This window comes from Haemaphysalis longicornis, unplaced genomic scaffold, assembly GCF_048455015.1.
Source record: "Haemaphysalis longicornis isolate Haplotype H1 unplaced genomic scaffold, Haemaphysalis longicornis Haplotype H1 scaffold_7, whole genome shotgun sequence".
Classification (NCBI taxonomy): Eukaryota; Metazoa; Arthropoda; class Arachnida; order Ixodida; family Ixodidae; genus Haemaphysalis; species Haemaphysalis longicornis.
Genome location: NW_027526422.1, coordinates 38726561 through 38743340, shown reverse-complemented (window position 1 = coordinate 38743340; position 16780 = coordinate 38726561). Strand labels below are relative to the sequence as shown.

At 48.2% G+C, this 16780-nt stretch overlaps 1 protein-coding gene across 4 annotated transcripts in view; it reads right to left on the bottom strand.

Moving 5' to 3' along the window:
* Hmgcr (HMG coenzyme A reductase) overlaps positions 1 to 16780 on the bottom strand; it is an 89527-nt gene that overhangs the window by 10210 nt on the left and 62537 nt on the right. For all 4 annotated transcript variants that reach the window (XM_077676815.1, XM_077676814.1, XM_077676813.1 and 1 more), the window contains exons 2-12: positions 11062 to 11251; positions 10003 to 10114; positions 9392 to 9479; positions 7581 to 7665; positions 6609 to 6714; positions 5864 to 5970; positions 5440 to 5559; positions 5202 to 5317; positions 3235 to 3392; positions 2852 to 3060; positions 632 to 979 (exon numbers count right to left, since the gene is read on the bottom strand). In XM_077676815.1, the coding sequence (XP_077532941.1) occupies positions 632 to 979; positions 2852 to 3060; positions 3235 to 3392; positions 5202 to 5317; positions 5440 to 5559; positions 5864 to 5970; positions 6609 to 6714; positions 7581 to 7665; positions 9392 to 9479; positions 10003 to 10114; positions 11062 to 11226 (1614 nt within the window). In that variant the 5' untranslated portion in view covers positions 11227 to 11251. The remainder of the gene's footprint in view (positions 1 to 631; positions 980 to 2851; positions 3061 to 3234; positions 3393 to 5201; positions 5318 to 5439; positions 5560 to 5863; positions 5971 to 6608; positions 6715 to 7580; positions 7666 to 9391; positions 9480 to 10002; positions 10115 to 11061; positions 11252 to 16780) is intronic.

Sequence of the window (16780 nt, the reverse complement as noted above, 5' to 3'; positions counted from 1 at the left end):
CCTCAGGAATATACATCATATTGCACGACAAAAAAGTGAGTTAACCTCAGGAGTAAGTACAAATTACGGTCTGGCATGAGAGACAGAGAGCAAACATTACTGGCCAGCTTTTGACCCAGTTCTACATCAATTAAAAGGCATCAGAATATGCTGTCCAATACCCCTAAATCAGAAACGACATCAGACGTGTAATTTGCAAGTTAGCTGCCAGAGCTAAGAAAATAAGAGATAAATGCTCCCTAAAAATAAGGAAAAAATAAATAAATATGGGAACAAACCTGCACAAGCTAAGCTATAGCAGGGTAATGCTAATGATAAAATAAATGAACAGGAATCTGAGGTTCCAAAGTCTTTTAAAAGTAAAGCCAATGAGTTACAAAAAAAAGGCTCCTGCTTCGGTCGGCGGAGAACAGCACAACCCAGAACCAGCACACACCCCACTCACCAGCAAAAGGAAGTCTGGTGCCTCATACCACATCCATCAAAAGCATCTCCCCATCGCCCCAATAAGTCCCTACCCCTTCACAGAAATATCCTGTCCCTGTCCATGAAACACATTTCTAGAGCACACAATGTCTAAACAAGGTCCCCTCTAACCACAGATCGAAGTTCCAATCACTGCTAGACTCACGGCAATAGCCCGGCACCCGCGGTTGGTGCTCGCCACGAGGCACCCCTCGGTGGTGGCCATGGGCACGTGGAAGAGGCGGCCGTCGAGCAGCAGGGGGCCGGCGATGCCCACGGGAACGGGCAGGAAGCCCACCACGTTCTCGCAGCAGGCCCCGAGCACCGTGGTGTAGTCGTAGCCGCGAAAGGGCAGCCCTTCCAGGGGCCCCGCCCCCTGCCGCTCCAGCAGCCGCCGCCGCAGGGAGACCCCCCGCAGGGCACTGCCCACGGCCTGCTCCAGGCGGTAGGGTGCCAGCCGCTGGGCTTCACACAGCCGCAGCACCTCTTCGTCCGTCAGGTACCGGGCGCCCTCCTGGAACAAGCAATGACCGTGAACTTCAATGACGCAAGGCCAACGAGGAGAAAGAGAGCCATAACATGGTTACCGTATAGTTCCGAGCAAATGCCCACCCCCGAAACATCGCCCAACCACCTTTAGAGGTGAAATATTTGATTTACTAAAAGACTCCAAGATCGCCCACCCCCTAAAATTGATGGCTTTAGCCACAATGAGTGAACAAAATCAACACGAATCATCTTGTCGTGTTAATGCGGTCACTTATTTGTCCTTCCCACACTTGAGTCGAAAGTTCGCCCATCTGGTATTTTTTCTTGATATCTCCGCAGTTTTGGTTGGCGGTGGGGCCACTTTGTTCTAGTTTTTCGCACTTGACTGGAAAGATCGCCCATCGCGTATTTTTCATTTGATATCTCTGTTCTTTGGGTGGGCGCTCTTTCGGAACTTCACGGTAAATAAAATTGCTGTAGGTACGTACTATTGAAATTGGCCAGTAAGAATCGAAGAAAAAAAAAAAGTGGAGGTGGCCGGTGCATAGGGCCAGGTTGTGATTATGCATGATATGAGACAAGCTGTAAAAAATTTAATCCCTGATTGGTACTTAAAAATGTGCTTCAAAGGAGTCATGAGATCATCGGATAAAAAGAACAATGGGTGAAGTGGGACATGTTGTATGAAGAGTTCGTGGAAGTGTCAAGCCGCTGGACTGTGCTAATGTATGAAAAATTAAAAATGCATCGTAGACGAAGCTGGTAAAGCTGCAGAGGCAAACTGAAATATTGGACACTAAATTTGTTTATTTGAGTACTGCCCATTCACCCTAATTCTCCACCAACTGTCGTAAAAATTCTCATTCACTGCCACATTCATGGCGATTGATAAATTAAAGAAACGAAATTATTGAATTTAAGTTGTCTCCTCCCCCATGCCCTATGTATCTATTGAAGAATGAAGCTTTATGATTCTAGTGCAATATGTACTAGCATATTTAACCCAATCTCTAGGCTGGCCTAAATTCATTGCTGATACCTGATACTGGAAAGCTCAAGAAAAGTGAAGGAAGGAAGAAAAATTACTTCTCCCAAGCTAAGTCGAAAAAAAAAAAAAAAGACAGCAGCAGCAAAACTCGAATGGAGTTTATTATTAAACGCGACGCTAGTCACGAACTAGTCCTGCTTGATTTGTAATGAATAGTCATCGTTAAACTCCTTGTCACTGTCCACAGACTGCAAACAAACATTTAAACTATGCCAAAGTGCTGCATGGCTTGAAGGTTGGTGATCACTGCACTGCCAGCACAACTTTTCACTTAAGGGCAATCGATGTCAGTGCTTGGTCAGTGATTACCCTTGTAGGCAGCTAATGAGCTTGCACTGCTGACACTATCGACACAGCACACGCACGCACGCACACACACAAACAAGATGCAGTCAAAATAGTATCCTGTTTTCTGTAATTCTGTTGGCTTCTACAGTGGATAGTCATGGCTAAGGGCTGTCCTTAGGCAAAGGGCTTTGAGCAGCATTATTAGCAAAGCATAATTTTCCCAGTTACAATTAATGGTCATCACATTTTGATATAAATAATTATTACTATTTACATATTTGCGTAGTGTATATACTTTTTGCTGCAATAGATGAGCTAAGCTCTCAAATCTCGAAGATTGAAAATGCCCATGTCTCGAAACCTCAGTGCATGTTAAAGATCCCGAGGTGGTTGAAATTAATCCGGAGCCCAGCATGTAAAGCACCTCCATGTTTCTTTTCTTTTTGAAGTTCTCAAATCTAAGCTGACCTATGAGTTTGTATAATGCTGATCTCGCATAATAAATAAAAAAAAGGAGCTATCCACTCAGATTCGAATAAAGACGGCAACTTCAATCCGCACCGGTCCCTGCAGCAGGGCAGCACACTCGTCAAGGCTGCGAGGTTCAGGCTCAGGGTCGTCCTCAGGGTTGTCCTCAGTCTGGCAGGCTTTGTCCACCATGTCCCAGCAGCAGTCGTCCGCACCCAGCACAAAGTCCACACGGGGCTCCGTCGGGCAGGCGGGCTGTGTGGAGGGAGTGCTGGGCCTGCTACCAGTGGACCCGTCAGCACCTGCAGTGCGCATTGGTTGCTCCACATCAAGCACATTCGCCGCTATTTTTCTGTTCTCACAAGAAATGGAATCAGAGGGACAATCGCACAAAAGTGCCGCAAACCTCAGCACCAGTTGGAGTTACTATTATTGGCGACAGTTTCTAGTCAAGGCACCTGTCCTTCGCTGCATACCTGCTGAGTCTCCCAGGCAGGGCTTCTCATCCCAGGAGTGGCCCTGCTGTGCGAGGTGCAGCTCCAGCTCTTCCCGGTTCTCGAAGAAGATGTACTTGACGGCCAGCGCTGAGGCCAGCACAAGCAGCACCAGCTGCTCGGGGCTCACCGCCAGCCACCTTGGGGAGGAGGAGATAATGAGAAAATGCAGCCATCTGATTCTCCGCCACCACTGCGATGCACATCCCCCAAAGTCCGCCCTCCAATTCCTTCGCTGTCTAACAGCCCAATCTTTACTCCCCGCACGACTATAAGCTATAGTGCAAGTCCAACATTGCTTCCTCCACTCCTTGGCTCAGGCTGTCAACTGCTTACAAGAAGCCTTAGTACGCTGCCATATACGGTGTAAAGTGGAATATAGGTCAAGATCTTTTACTGGAAGATTTGCCGAAAAGTCGCCCCTCAACCTGTATAGCGGTGACTGGCATGTTTCTAGTTATTTGGCAACCGGGCAGCCCATCGAGCCCATCCAAACCACAAAAGCACCATCACCACCACCATCAATCGGACGCACCGCCATTTTTGTTTAGTTGCTTTTCTCGCTGTCAGTGAATGTGTGCGTACTATTTTCTTCTTGCTCAAAACGAGTTTAGGCGCTTGGTGCCAGTTCACAGCAGCATTTAAACGAAAATTTGGAAGCTTTCCACGATGTGTCCGCCTTGCGCCAGTCCGGTGCCACCAAAAGAAGCGTACACTACTGGCGTTAGCTGAAGGGGAAGCTGTCCGTATGCAATGCTCAGAAGACCTCATTTCATGAGCGCTGCTCTGTGCACCTGTGCTGCTGTACAAAGTTGAAACTTCTGTGCGTGAGCGTCGTGCGAAGTCTCTACGGATGGATACCCCAAGGTGCTTGCTGGCTGTCCGCACAGATTGGATCTCCATGGGGTCTGCACCCATGTGTCCCTTGCTTTGCGCTCACTTCACAATGACATGGTCTTGTAAGTGTTTAAGTGCTGCATAAGCAATTCCCTGGACTGCACTGAGGATGACTTGCGGTGTGGGCAGCAGCCAACGAGAAGCAGTCGTTCCACAGCATTTGAGACAACCCTAACGAGTAATCTGAGACGAAACAAGTTATAGCCTCAATAAAACAATGTTGCGTACCTTTTTTTTTTTTTTTTTTGCATTTTTCGGCTACAAGGTAACGGGGCCGACCTATATTCTGGATCGACCCTGATCCCGCATTATACGGTACTGCAACAGCCCTGTCCTTTATGAACTCTCTGTGACACTGACATCCCCATGCTCATGAATCTGTCACTTGTGCCGAAAGGTGACACAGCTGCTGCTCTGTGCTAGGATGCACGTGTCCTAGCAGTGTCGTTCTCAACAAAATCGAAGGTGTTCTTGAATGCGTGTCAAAAGTTGCACAATCTCCACTGCCACTTGGACAGCTCCCTGTTGGCATGCAGTGACAACTCAGCACACTCGCGTGGTTTGTGATGGGGTAAGGTGGTTGGCCCACGCAGTGTGACATAATGCATCAATCTTAACATCTGTTATTAAGCATCTGCTAAGATGCTTAAAATGAACGGGAAGATCCCCACCAATTGGGTATCTTGATATTATCATCATTGTTTAAATTGTTTGAATTGTTGATATTATTATCATTGTTTAAATTGTTCAACCACGGCTGCATGTGTCTGCTGTCTTTTTCCATAACAACAGATACACCGTAAAAAAGAACACCTCTACAGCATAGCTCAAGCAGCAGCGTAACCATTCTCAAACGACAATGGAGCAAACAAAAATAGCACAAATTACAAGGCACAGGAAAACGAAGACACAAACAGAGACTGAATTCTTATTTTCATTTTATCTGCACTATGAGCTAGCTAGCACAGCATGGATAAGATATCTTTGCCTCAAGAGGATGCTGAATTCCTTGAGAGATAAGCAAGCAAGGAGGTGAGATATCTGGCACGCACCTTTGAAAGTATGTCCCCCAAGCGAGGGTGTCAGCCGCAACGGGGTCTGAGCTGTGTGTTCTTGGACTGCCTGCCATCCATCGGCTGTGTGTGTGCACCAGCATAAGTCCCGCCGACTGCAAGCAGAAACAGGAGCCCGATGGATTGAGGCCACGCGATATTGAATGTTAAATAAAAGAATAAAGACATTAGGAGGGAGGGAGAATATAAGCAGCACTCAGGTTCCCCGTGTTCTCACCATGATCATCTTGACCCTCTGGAGGACCGGGTTTGGCTTCTGCTCTTCCTCCTGTTGCAAGACCCGGGCTAGTGTGCTCAGCTGCCACACGGGGCGGCCTTCCTCACGGTCGCGTGACAGCTGCGAGCATGAAAAAGGGACACATGGGACAGCGATAAAGGGGTCTTGGCATTCAACGTCGATTATACCAAGCCACACATTACCAACCCCTGTTGCCAATTCATTGTTTGATTTCCTATTTTACCAGCAAAAAAAAGAAAGATAACACATCCCTTTATTGTTTTCACTTCATGCCATGATGGTAGAAAGAAGAATTTGATTTATGGATTGACTGGTGTATTGAGCAACCTCCCAATGAGGGGATGACCATAACAGTGGCTGGAATTGTTTGGAAACTTGCAAAAACTGCACCGTGTTCTCTTACCTCTAGGACTAAGGAGAGGCAAGCTGGGAAGAAAGTCATGAAAACAACATAGTTGACCAGCGCCGACATGCACGCAAAGCAGCAGAGTTCTTCTAACCGCTTCACACCTGCAGGGAAGCAAAAGAGGCCATTTTGGAACTCATTTGTAGTGCCATTGTGTGAGATGTGAACCACTTTGCAACAACAGGATTATGACAGTGTTAAGCATTAGAGAGGAATTTACGTTGCTGTTATTTGTTTACATACACCTCGACACACTGAGTAAATTGTTGCAAGTGTCGTTTATGTGCGATATAGCATGTGCACATTCAACGATCTGCGAGTTTGAGTAGAAAGGTGAGAACCCACATTTATGCCTGCTGCTGGGTAGTGACTAATCAGTAACATCAGAAAGAAAAGTTCCCTTCGACATTAATAACAATAGAATGCACTGAACTCAAGCATTATGGGGGGGGGGGAGGACTTTCCTCCCAAGGACTCATCAGGGGAACGTGAGCAGAGTTTATCTAGGGGTTGATGGCCCTTCGCTTCGACCTGCTGAAAAAGGCTGACTTTCACACCTCTAAACTGTATTCTTGGCTTTCCCACCATTTTCGCTCCGAACATGTGAAGTCACCAATTGGTTGATGGCAACATTCCTCCAGTACGTATCCCTCTCGTTACTGCGATCAGCACTCTCACTGAATGCCAGTGGTTGTGATGGCACAAGACCTGCAACCGACCACTATGGGGAGCACCCACCCACCTGACAGGGTGCCGACGCCAATGACGAGCGTCTCGACGATGGTGTCCAGGGTGATTGTGGGGCCCAGAACCGCCATGCCACGGGCTATGTTCTCCCGAACCTCCTCCTGCAAGAACCACCACACCGTTACGGGTTTTACACGAGACAACGGTGAATAGCTGATGGCTACAAATCACCATGTCGTACATGATTGGCAAATCTAGGAAACATGGGACACCTTCAGGTTGAAAGACCATTCAGGTAACCTATAATTGGTGTTCTTAGGCCAGTGTGACCAATTAAAACTAGGTCACCACATTCAAAGCACTGCTACAAGGGGTGAGTTTTAAACGAGTAGTAACACGAAATTTCAAAGCTGAGATAACTATGCAAAATGCTTCCTTTTTATCAGGAGATATCTCCCAGGATCAACAGTAATCGTTCAGTATAAGATATTTTAAATCAATTTTAATCTTTGCCTAAACAAGAAAGCCCAGAGCGGGCCGACATGACAGCTCTGCTCCTTGCCCCTAACGTCCGACGACGGAGGTCCCGTGACGCAGCCGACGCGCTGGCTGCGGTTAGCGTGCGCTGCTACGCTGTGTGTACACGTCATAGTTTTGGGACTGACGTCATGCTGCCCGGGCACGTGGGGATGGTGAAGACTATGGCCGGTGTGGGCACGCGCGGCCAGACCGGCAGCGGTGGCAGCGGTGCGACAAGAATGGTGACGTCACAGGCGCCTTCCTGTCATGGCGGCCTCTCAGCGTTTATTTTGTTGAAACCGAAACAGTTATGAATAAACGACGCCGTAAATGATTGTTTACGCTGCAATCGACCGTCTAATGTGCCATTCTATGATTGGTGGGCTCGTAGGTACCCATAGCAGCGAAAAAAACGTAACACGAAAATGTCGTGTCAGTAGGTACTCCATTAAACAAGCTCCTACACCAAAAAAGAGCAGGGATGAAGTTGGTTGCACGTTTTACTCACCTGTGAACTGGAGCTGAGGGCAAACTGTGCAAGAAGGCCAGCCTTGGACAAGTCAATGAGAAGCAGGAAGAAAGGCAGCGCCTCTCTGGAAATAAAACATCGGCAGTGGTCATGTCTGTATGTGGCAGGCCATTCTGACAAGCCAATTAAACAGGAACAGCTACACTCGCCAGTTTTCTTTTTCTTTTAAACTAGACACACACTTGGACAACTGCCTAAACAGCAAAGCATTTAGAAAACAAATCACCTGGAACGGTTTTGAAGTAGTGCAAGAAACTAGTCAGGTTTAAAATTTCGTAATTTGAGAAGAGATGGCAAAATGTTTCCTTATCGTAAAATAGCTGCCTGCGATGTTGCTTTTGTACAGTCATGTAGTATGTGTTATGTGACCAGGCATGCTAATTGCACATATTTTATTGAGCAGTTTTAACACAACAAAAATAAGCTGAGAAATTCCTTTAAACTGCTCAACACTAGTGCAGCAAAACCAACAGCAACCGTAAATGCAGCAAATTAGTTAAGGCAATAAATTTAAATAACGCGATGTAAATCTGCCATGTTGTAACAGGTTTCAACAATTCAGAATCACCCATCATAATTTAGATTGCCCCTAGCAGTTGGGCTTTCCCTCCCGAGCGTAGCTGCCCTCTCTCTTTCTCTCGTCCTCGCGTGCTTTCTTGTTCTTTTTTTCCCTGGAGACGCTCCTTCTTATGTGCATCATTTCACCGAACGGACGACGCGGAAAAGGTTTCAACAGGCGCACGCAATATCCATGCTTTCAGGAAAGGCAAGTTTCTGCCACAGTCACGCGCGCACGCAGTGCGCAATGCCTCCCTTTTTAGAGCACCGAGAGCGGCATTTACATCATCCTTTCCCCCACTTCTGTTTCCCCTTTCTGAGCTTCGCCATGGCGCCGGCCCCGCTTCCACATCGAGCCCCCACGAAGCGGTGGTCCACGCGACGTGTCCGCCCGAGAACGAGGACAAAAAACGACGCGCTCTCCGACGAAAAAGAGGAGGAATAAAGAACGAAAGAAGCGCGAGGAAGGAAAGCGTCCCTCGAGGAAACGATTTTGGAAGAAGAGCTGCCGCACCCTCGGGGTCACGCGGTACGCGGCGGCAGGCGAGTCCGCGCGACCTGCGTCCGCTCCGCTGCCAACTTGGTCGCCGCAGCCGACAGGCAGCGCACTGGCCGGGACGCAACCCGATGCTCTCGTGTAATTGCTCTAACTACCCATTTGTTCCGAAGACTATCCTAAGGCCTCGTGTCGGGTTCCACGAAGCGTCACGCGGATGATGTTGAACGCACCCTCCGCCCTCCTCTGGGCTGCAGTCAGCAGCTGCAGCACACATACCTAGCCCGACCACGGATGCGCGGATACGGACTTCTCTATCCGCCACAGTATAGTGCACTATAGTCAGAGTGTACCCAGACAGGCTGACAAGGAAATGAAATCACCCGTTTACCAGCTCCGCCACGGAAAATGCAGCACTACGTTCGCCTCTTGTATCGTATCCATCCAATGGGTCAAGGCCGACAGGCACTTGGGAGTTATGTCACAGAGGTTGTCACGAACACAAAGAGAGACGTAAACCACGTGCTGGCACGGTTCTCTTGTAGGTAATGTATATGCCTCGAAGCAATTGACTGCGGAAGATGACCGCGCACGCGCCACAACTAACCTTTTCCGGTAGGCGCCTCTCTTACACTTTCACAATCTAGCGCACACTGTCACTGCAGTATCGTCTTCCAAAAGGCTTTGTAAAAGGAGGGCCTTGGGAACGGGAGAATGTAACGCGCCATTTACTCACTTGAGTTCAGATAGGTCGCCTTCCAGAAGGTTCACCACGCTGCTGCTGAAGACGAAACTGGAGAAAATTGTGAAAATGGTCGCTATTCCTGGAACGAGACAAGTTTCATTATTGTTACTACAGTTGCTAAAATCATAATCGGAACTTTTATCCAACATATGTAGGCATTTGAGAGACTCGATCTTAATTGCTACTCACATAAATTGTCTATGTCTATACAGGGTCCGTTGACGGTTGGCCCACTCTTTTTTGAGCCAAGCATCGAAACATTGGCGCAATACTTGCTTTACAAGCAAGTTGTTCATGCAGTTATATGAGCGCAGGCTTGCGGACCGTGTTCCTTTGCTTCGTCCGTCGCCATAAACGTGAAAGCGAACCGCGCGCCATAGGTAGAGTGAACTAGAATATGAGGGAACTAGAACCTTATTTTAGTTCACTATACCATAGGGATACCTTAACCGGCGCAGTTCCAACGTCCTTGTAAACCACATGGCGCCCAGATCACAGCAGGAAGTATGTAATCATTCCACCAACGTTGCACGCGGCCCCAAATGGATGACGTCACAGAGCGCAGCGGAGGAAGCCGCGAAAAAACGGCAAGCACACCGCACCTATGAGGTACTTGGAGCCCAGCTTGTAGAGCACCCGAAACTGGTGGTAGACGTAGAGAAGGGCCATGCAACGCGTCACGGTCATCACGACGACGTCCATGCCCTTGTCCTCCTGCGGGAAAGCGAACGGGCCGGTTTGTTTACCTGGTACATTCAGATCGAGAGGCGATAGCTGTGACAACTGTCTTGAAAGGCCTTACAGACACCGTATAGAACCATTGATATCGTAGTCATTCCCCTTGATGTCAAAGTAAAAAGGTCCAGTAAAAGTAGTGAAATGGTGTCCCAAATGTAATTACTCCCAAGCTCCCTTGTTGGGACAACGGAGGTTAGGTTTTCCTTTTCTATTCCTATATATCACTCTCCATTGGAAGTGCACAATGTCCAATGGTTATCTCAAAGTGCCCAGGTGAGTTGCGGTTCGGACCTATCAGGGCAAAAGCTGCGAACAGAAGTCAAGTAGATGTAGTGGAAAGCTGGTTTACACCTGGTTCATTCGACCTGCGGCATAATTCTGAGTTTTGTACATTTCATGTCCATTTCAGAGTGTCCACTTCAAGCGAGCACTGATTGGTTGAGAGCAGACAACATGCATGTGACGCAGGCAAGACAGGCATGGCGGGGACATCGGTTCCTGTGCGCTGGTACAGGCCTCGCAAGGGCAACTACGTCACGTGTGGCAAAGGGCGCAAAAAGGACATTCTTGAAATAGACACAACTCGGAATTCTGAGTTAGCCCGTTTAAAAAATGTCCATTTCGCGTCCGTTTGAATGGAGCCGTAGTTTCCCTTGCGAGGCCTCTGACCAATGACGTGCATAGAAACCGGCCTTGCTTGTTCTGCGTCAAACCTGATCGTCTGCTTTTAGCCAACCAGGAATCACTACAAATAGACACTTTGAAACGGATGTGACATGGACAAAACTGAGATTTCCGCCCATGTTTACTGGCACCTTGCCTTTCCCCACTGCGTTTACACCTCTGCTCAAGGAAATGGGCGTTACACCGGTTAATCCGCATACGCACCGTATATGGGCTCCACAAGCAGACGTATTACGTACCTCTTTCATCTGGCACTGCGGCGACCACCCGCAGAGGCGACTGCTGGCCAGGAAGGCCGAGCCCATGGACAGCAGGCAGATGGTGAGCGTGAGGAAGCCCACGATCACCTCCCACGGGTGCGACGCGCACACGCGCCCGTGCGCGTAGAACAGCCGCGACAGCATCGCCCCGGGGCTGCACCGCTGGGCCCTGCATGCGCCAGGGGGCAGGAGCAGGGCATTGACGTGCTGCTGGGCGCCAAAGCTTCCGCCTGCTTCGTAGCATTATGCACCCGTTGGCCTCCCGGGACGTCACCGTTCTCGAAGGGCGACTCACGTGACGGAAGGGGTTAGGACGACAACGCTCTGAAGCAGCGCGGGGGGGAAATGCGGCCCGGGAAGCTGTTTAGTACGGCGGTCATTAACGCCTTTGTTGCTACGGCGTCGACGAAGGGTGGCTGTTACCTTGCGTTGCTATTTTGTGTCAGGTGGCTCCTCGCTGGACTTCGCGAAGGCAAACGCTTACTGTCATTTAGGAAAAGGGTAATACGCGAAGCAACACTCGTTGCACTGATACTACAAAGCGAAAGTCTGTTCTGGAGGAGCGACAGAGCCTCGTCTACACACTCAACTTGCAAAAGTGGATGTAGTTCGAGCAAATATGACCCATTGCCACGCCCGCTGTTGTGGGTTTTGTAAACCTCCCTCTGGGCGTCAGCCCAGCGACATGCGCTTCCACCGAACTAATAACGCCCCCCCCCCCCCCCCCCCCCAAAAAAAAAAAAGAGAACAAAACATCGTCATCACCAACAATAGCCTATTCATGTTCACTGCAGGACGAAGGCGCCTCTCCCAGTGGTTTCCAACCGCTCCTGTCATGCGCTGTTCGAGTCCATTATTTGCCCCCGAATTTCCTTATTCGTTCCTCCATCAGATTATTGACCTTCCCCTGCTAGACCCGTCCCTCGGTATCCACTGCTACCCTGGTGGTGCACCGGTTGCCGATTCGTCTAACTATGTGGGCAACCCAAGTCCATTTCTTTTGCTTTACTCGAACTATATGATATCCTCGACTCCAGTTTGCTCCCTGATCCAGGAAGCTCGTTTCCCTTCCCTTATCATTACCGCTATCATTCTTCCCTCCATGGCCCGCTGAGACGACCTAAGTTTGCTTTCTAGCTGTTTAGTGAGGCGCCAAGTTTCTGCTCAATATGTCATCACCGACAGGATGCATTGGTTGTTCATTCTTCTTTCGAGTGATGGAGGTATAGCTTACTTTTCATTACATAGAGCGTTTGCCGTACAGCCCATACCTATTCTGCCCCGAATTTCTCTCTCGTGATTGGGGTCAGCTCGGACAACCTGGGTCAACTCTGACAACCTGTTTAGATTTAGTCGTATTTATCTTTAGTCCCACGGCCTTGATTTCTGATTGCAGTTCCTCAAGCGTTTTTGCAGACGTCCCGCAGACTCATTTAGCAAGACTATGTCGTCTGCAAACATCAGATGGTTCAAGTATTCCCCATCTACACTTTCTTCAACCTTTCCTGCCCTTCAACCTTTCCTGTGTTCCCATCCCCCACACCCCCACACCAGCAGGCGTTTCGGTGTCCACCCTTAGGTGAGTCAAACTACGCCTGCTGGTGTACTTTCCTTCAAATTATTAGTAACAATAAATGCATTTATTTTCATGATATGACTGACCAACACGGTGTAAGAATATTCTTACACCGTGCTGACCAACAAGACATGGCGCCAAATAAAAATAAAAAAGAATGGCGGAACCAAATAATAAGAGCCAGCGCTACGGCACATCGCTTTTGTCATCGCTGTTCCCTAGCTTCAAACTATCTCCCAAATGCGCGAGCACGGTTCGACTAGAGTGAACTCTAGTTCGACACACAGGCGCATTGAAGTCCGCCTCAGCACTCCCGAACGACTGCTACGATCACACGAAACGTCAAAGGGAAGAACACGAGATGACTGCCAAAATCACATTTCTTTCCCGCCTTTCAGTAGGAACATTCTATCCGACGCCTTACCTCCGAACTCTTGATGCTGGCATGGTGAGAGACGAAAAGGCACGCGCTACAGTCTGCCAAGTGCGAAAAGCGACGCCGGCTGCAACCAATGCTCGACGGGCGACCTGATCGCGCGGAGCGACACGGCCCCCTTCGACGGCTACGAAGAAGGCGGTGGCTCAGAGGGGTCGCGAGATGTAGCCGAGAGAGTGCGAGCCGGTACAATTCTGGTGAAAGGTCGGGGAGTACATGGTGTATCTGGCGCCAGGCGACGCCGGTGGGAAACGTGCGAGACAGGAGGAGGAGAGAAGAAAGCCCTTTATTAGAAGAGAAAGCCGAGAGGTTTGCCGGACTCTCAACAGGCATGCTACTCGGCGGGGGAAAGGGGAAAGGTGGATCGCAGAAAAAAAGACGACGAAAAAAGCGAAACAAAATGAGAAAAAAAAAAAAAGCAGAGCGTTCAGTTTGTATGAGCAGTTTGATGAACATTACAGTATTATAAACAACTTCAGTGACGCCGATCTCAAGGTAATCAAACAACGCCACTAATGCATAGGAGGAATGCCAACAGGCGAGTACGGAAGGAGCAGGTCTCTTCGATTTGGCCTGCACTTTCTGCATGAGTTCAGAATGAGTTCAGCCAGTTCAGCGCAGGCGCCGCCACTGCAGAACCGGTCCTGCACTTTTGTCGTCTGCTTCTGCACCTCCTCCCTGGTGCAGGCGCCGCGCTCTGCACTCGAAAATCGAAGAGGCGAGTGCTGCACTACCAAGAATTTCCCTTGCATTTTCAGCATATTCTGCCTGTACAACAATTGCGAAGTTTTGCTTGTTATTTTTCTTTATTTGTCTTCTTCCGTTTCTTTGAATTACTCCCTCATTTTTTCCAAGAAAAAGTAAACAAAAAGTAAATTGAACTGCGCAGAACACACTTCAGCATGACATTTGTACCACACAATGCATTTCCACACAATGCCAAGAAAATCACACACCGCGTGCGACTACAGAAAACAAGTCAACGTAAATTGTCTGTGCCTTAGGGGAGGGGGATCTTCCTATTGTAACTTATACAATGCTTGAAACTTCCGTGACAAATTTTAATCCCGACCGCCGGAGTTTTAAGTTGTGTCCATTTCAGAAGCATCCGCTACGGGCGGGCGCTGATTGGCTGAAGGCGGGCGGACAAACGGATGTGACGCAAAACAAACAAGGCGGGGGGTTTTCACGCATACGTCGAGGCACGCGTAAAAGGAAATACATCATGGCTAGAAACGGACACTAAACGCACATTTTCGAAGCGCACACAACTCAGAATTCAGCCACTGCTGACCAGCATTACTGCTAACAGCGGCTCTTGAAACAGCCCCTAATTTAAAAGTACAGAGAAGCCATTTTCATGGAGTGCATGTCCTGTAGTTCATATGAAAGCCAGCGTTTTATATAGTGGAGTAACCACAAGGAATTCCTAAATAAGTAGGCGGAAATAATTTCAATTTGGCACTAAACTTTCTGAAATATATAGGTGGCGCAGGTACAGGAACAGCTCCGTCAGTTTCAATGTTTGATTCAAAAACCGCACAAATGAATAGGAAAGGCTGCATTTTATTATAGTGTTAGCTGGGAACAGGTTTTTAAAGGGGCCCTGCAGCACTTTTGTCAACTTTTTTTGAAATCTTAAATGCCAGCAGAACATAGTCACCCAACACACCCAGTACTTGTTAGGGTGTCGCAAAGTACCTCAACCAAAAATTACTGCTCTATGCCCATCAGATAACTTGGAAACTAGCCCAAATGATTTTGCTCTCTTTCCCGGTCTTGACGTTCTTCGACGGCTCGAATCACATCACTAAGTTCATGTAGCGGCTGTTGGACGGTTCTCCTTCTGTTGCAGCAATGAACGCTTCTCGATAGCAACTTTAAAAATAAGGCCACAAAAACAAAGCATAAACGGAGGCGAATCAGTTGCGACGAGCAAATCCCGCAGTGCCGCTCCCACTGTAGTTTTCGCAGTGCTTCCAGACGCGAAGGAAAGAGTGAAAGCGTTTATCGAAAATGTTGCAGGGTCCCTTTAAATATCTCTTTTCATGCCACGTACAGTTAAAAGTATGCTACTTCGCGCCTCATTTTCACTTTCAAACTCCGCTTTCGAACATTTTGGGGCCGTATGGGGGAAACTGTTTCGGTTCAAGGTGTTTTAAGTGATGACATTTCATTGGAATAGAATGCATATGCCCCACAAAAATCGGTTGTCTTGTCCCTTTAACAAAGGAAAGCAGTTTATTTGAAGGCACGGTAGCACAACACTCCATTGGAAAGAAGTAAAGGGGAGCATTCTCACTACTAGCAGCCGGTTTAGAGAGCAGAATAGTGAGATCTAGGGCTGCCTAAATGGCATCATTAAACGCCACACCGCATGTTTTTTTCTGGAAACCACTATGGATAACAATAATGTCAGCAATATTGCAGTAAACCCACGTTTTAACAAAGTCCCTGTGACAGGAAATCGACTTCGCTTTAAGCGGAACTTCTTCAGAATCGAGAATGACATGCTCCCATCGCAATGCGGTGGGGGACGCACAATACTTCGCGTAAAGCGAGAATTCGTATAAAGCGATTTCGTTATAACGAGGGTTTGCTGCACTTTCACTCCTTGCGTGGCTAACAAGACTGGCATCCACGACATGGAGCTCCCGACATGTAAAGACGCGAAGAAAGCGTAGCGGAAACTGGAGGGGCCTGTAATGTATCGAGCACTCGCAGAGCTTCACACACGCAGCATATTCGCTCGCTGCTGTAATTTCTCACTATCGCGCGAAACCGGGCGTCAGATTCACAGCACAGCGAAGGACCGGTTAAGCGCAGAAGCGATACCTGATACAGGCTCTAACGTATCCGCCTCCGATCTCTATCTCTCTCTCTCTCTCTCTTGTTACAGAGAGGCGACACCGCCAACAACGCATACTAGATGGCTACGCAGTAAACTACTCGAGATTCTTAAAGGGTCCATGAAGACAAAACACAACTTTGTTAAACTTGAAAGGAGTACCAAATTCAGTTCCATACCAACCACGAAAGACGTTTTTTTTTTAATTAAGAGAAATGGAAGAAATATTGAAAACTCAAATTTCGCGCTACAGTGACGTGTATGGGCTGTGTCGATGTAATATCGCTCAGGACTGAAAACATCGTGTGTTAACTGCCCGTTACAAATCGAGCGACACGACCAAACGGAACTAAAGCCCCATTAAAAACACCCATTGATGCTTCTTGGCGGTGGGTCGGCGACCGCCAATCGCGCAGACAAGACTTTGTGACGCCACAAAGAAATTGCCGGACTGTGGCTGGGGAGTCGCCACTGCATCATGTTTTCTTTAGCACCCCGATGATTTGTCTAAAGCTGGCGGTAAAATTGGTGTTACCGAAACAGAACCGTCTTTTTAACGAAACGAACTTGCATGTTGTCTTCATGGCCCCTTTAAAACGCTGTTAGCCCTGCTTTAGTATATTCCCCTATTCCGTCACTGCTGACGTCGTCATACAGTAGACTCCCTCCCGTTAAGACGAACTCAAAGGGACCGTAAAAAATTGTTCCTATTATCAGAAATTCGCCTTAAGCGGAGGTTTCTTTTTGCATTGTGGACATTAAAAGAGAGCAAAAATGTTGTTCGTCTTAACCACAGTGTTCGTCTTAACCGCGTTCGTCTTAACGGGAGTCCACTGCA